The 3277-nt window shown below is 40.0% G+C and overlaps 1 protein-coding gene across 1 annotated transcript in view; it reads right to left on the bottom strand.

The window, feature by feature from the left end:
- The window catches only part of SPICE1 (spindle and centriole associated protein 1), a 36184-nt gene that overhangs the window by 20159 nt on the left and 12748 nt on the right, over positions 1–3277 (bottom strand). The window contains exons 2-3 of the mRNA XM_031056710.1: positions 2928–2975; positions 1667–1813 (exon numbers count right to left, since the gene is read on the bottom strand). Of these exons, the coding sequence (XP_030912570.1) occupies positions 1667–1813; positions 2928–2975 (195 nt within the window). The remainder of the gene's footprint in view (positions 1–1666; positions 1814–2927; positions 2976–3277) is intronic.

The raw sequence follows: 3277 nt of genomic DNA on the forward strand, positions 1-3277 counted from the left end.
AGAGGCTTAGAAAGTTACACTCACAGCACTAAAAGAAAAAGATCACCAAGGTAACAGAGACAAGGAAACAATTCTCAGTGGTTGTGCTCTGTTGGGAGACACAGAGTCTCCACAGTTACTCTGAACAACAGGACCTGGCAATTAACAAGATTTAAGTTAGGGAGAGGTGAAAGTGGTAACTCCTCTTTATCTATTTTGTTATTCTGTTTTCGTCTCTGTTTCTATCTGTTTCATCTTGCTTGGCATCATTTCCTTTTGTCTTCCTTTTCACTGATCCAGAAGTAAACACAGAGTAAACTGAATAACGTAATCTCTTAACTATAAAGGGGAAAACCACTCAGGAGGATGTGAGATTTGTACATTTTCATTAGAAACAGCAACAAATATAGAAGACTTCTTCCTAAACATGAGTTTCACATCTGCAAAAGAATGAAGTCACATAATAGGAAGCCTAGCCAAATATTAGAAAATGTGGTCTAATTTACCTTTTGTGACACAACTTATTTCTGCATGGAAGCATTATTGAAACTAGGCTGCATTAGGGCAAGTCATGTAGAGGTTCACAGTGTTTTCTGAATATTCTGCTGAAATATGCTTGGCAGAAAAGTACCAAAGTAATGAAAGTCCAAGTCGGAGGCTTAATTAGCAAAATATCCATAAAACAAAAAATTCTACTTTGATTGCAGAGAAATGGGTCAAATAGAAAGCTAGGTGGTGATCTTCAATTCTAAGTACTTCCATTTGTTTATGCTTGAATGCTCTCAGAGATCAGAAAGTGACTTCCGAAAAATCACAAAAGACAAAACAATGAAGATTGTGATGGTTAGTCCACTGCACATTTACAGAACTAGCACATTATGTTTGACTGCTAAGTGAACACTGTTCATCATCATTCTTTACCAGCATGAACAATTCTCAGTGAGTAGAGAGGTCTGAAAGCCAATTTTCAGATTAGTTTTTGTAACACACAGCATGGAGTAACCTGCCATGTGAAAAAGGAGATCTACCACCACTTTTCAGTGATAACTACTCTCTCTGTTAACTAGGCTTAGGTTTACTGCTACAGTTCAATATTCAAAAGCAAATTCAATAATATATTTACAGTCAGAGTGCTTTAGAATGCTGAGAGCAAGCTTTTCAATCCTTCAGATGATAAGCTTGTCAGCCACAGCTCATCAATCTTTGTTGTGTCAATTTTCCTCCCTTAACAACTTCTTGCCTCACCCTTTCAGCCCCCTTGGCACTGCACTTTCTCTGTTTAAATAAACAATGTCCCTCCCCGATAGAGAAATGCTCATGTTTGCATCAAAGAAAAATGCCAGACATGAGGAAGAAAAGGCAAGCTGGCAGTAAGAACCCAAAGAATACACATACTTTTCACAACAGTTGAACTCTGCAAACAGTTCCTGTTCAGATGAAGAGAGGCCTGCAGCATTACAGAGGGCACAGCCAGGCAACCTGGGTCAAATGTGCAATTCCATGTAACAGCTGGATTGTCAGACAGTCTACTCCCACCACTGCATGCATGCAGCACACACAGCATGTGCATTACTGAAATCAAGTTACCCAACAAGAGGAGCAATTGTGGCTTCCATGTGCACAAGCAGATTTCCAGGAGTGCTGCAGATCACCTGCAGCAGGCTGCAAGTGCAAATTTAGCTCTCACCTCACGCATCAGAGCCAATTTCCTTTTCTCCAAGGAATCTGCATCCAGTTGCCTTTGCTTCTTCCATTTTCTGTTCAGTGCTTTCTCTTGGAGTTCCAAGTGTGCCAATGCTTTGTTTTTTGATTTGTGTATTTCACGGCGACGGAGCTACAGAAACATAAGAGAAATCATTTCAAACATCAATCTTAAGCAAAATTTGCTAATGAGCTCTTCTCTATTTTATCATTCATGCACTGAACATTACTTATGTTAACTTCACAGTAGAGCCAATGACAACCTCATAAACATCCACAAGTGTAAAATACCATCAATACTGCCATCCCAATCCCATCCAAATTTAAAGCAGCTCCAAAGGGGAATGGGAAAAGCCTCAATTTCTGTCTGCCCTACACTACTGACTGGGCAAGAGTTTCCTCAGCTGTAAAGGGAGGAAAAACCCAAACACTAGCACCTGTAAGGTGCAAAAAAAGACAAAATGCATTTTGCTGATTTAACATTGTCAATCACCAGACATAGTGTCTCCCTTCTTCTAACAATGAGATTATATATAAAAATATAGTTTAAATACAAATTAAAGAAATTAAATGTGTGAGGTGCTTGGTAAAGTCTCCTGAAGCTATCAAGGCAAACACTTGTGGAATCAAGTCTTTCTCTGCTACAGTGACCATCTGTCCTGACAAACCTGTCAAAAGTTATAACAGCTCATACTGCCTCTTCCATCCTGGTAATTAGTGCTATCAAGAAAATGCAAATACACATGTAAATACAATGTAATTGAATAAATGTAAATACACATGATCTGTTTATTGCAAAGAATTCACATACTTTACAATCAACAGGTCACTCAGTATAAAAAATTGTGTTAAATTGTTTAAATGAAAACTGAGTATTTTCAGAATTAGAGAGGCTCCTCAGACAAAGCACATCTTCCAGTCCTTCCCAGAAGTAAGACCTTCAACTAATCCACTGACCTTTCATGTATTTATGTTTTTATGCTGGCACACAATTTATTTAAATAAAACCCGCAGCTACTGCTTCCCAGTGGGAACAGGAAACTGGAGAACACCAACTGCTGGACCTGGGGATGCTCAGTATCATAAACAAAAAACCAGCACTAAAGAGACAACATGTTCAGAAGCTCGAAAAAGAGATTAAACATTGGCAGAAAATATCCCCTTAAGCATGGTAAGCACTTTTTTGTCAGACAACCAGCTAATTGTCCTTGCCACAGGGACAGAGCAGTGACTGCTATTAAACTTACAATATCCTCAGGAGTTGCACGGTGCACTGTCAAATCATGGACGGTACTCTGCGAACAGGAACCAGGGAACACGTCAAGAGTCGTAAGTGAGGGCAAACTTTTTTTTTAAGTTTTATTAAAACAAAAAACAAACAACAAAAAACTACAAACAGCTTTTAAACTACATTATAATTAGCCTAACACTATACTGCTGTGCACTTTCATGGCGCTGCAGAGCGTTCCACCCTCGGCGAGGCAGCTGCCAGAAACCAGACCTGCACCAAACCTGAGCGGGTTCTTTCCCCAGGAGACGCAGGAGGCCTGGCCTCCGCCAGGGCCAAGGAAGCCAGAGGAGCCGTGTGCCCCGGCAC

This window comes from Geospiza fortis, unplaced genomic scaffold (assembly GCF_000277835.1).
Source record: "Geospiza fortis unplaced genomic scaffold, GeoFor_1.0 scaffold1, whole genome shotgun sequence".
Classification (NCBI taxonomy): Eukaryota; Metazoa; Chordata; class Aves; order Passeriformes; family Thraupidae; genus Geospiza; species Geospiza fortis.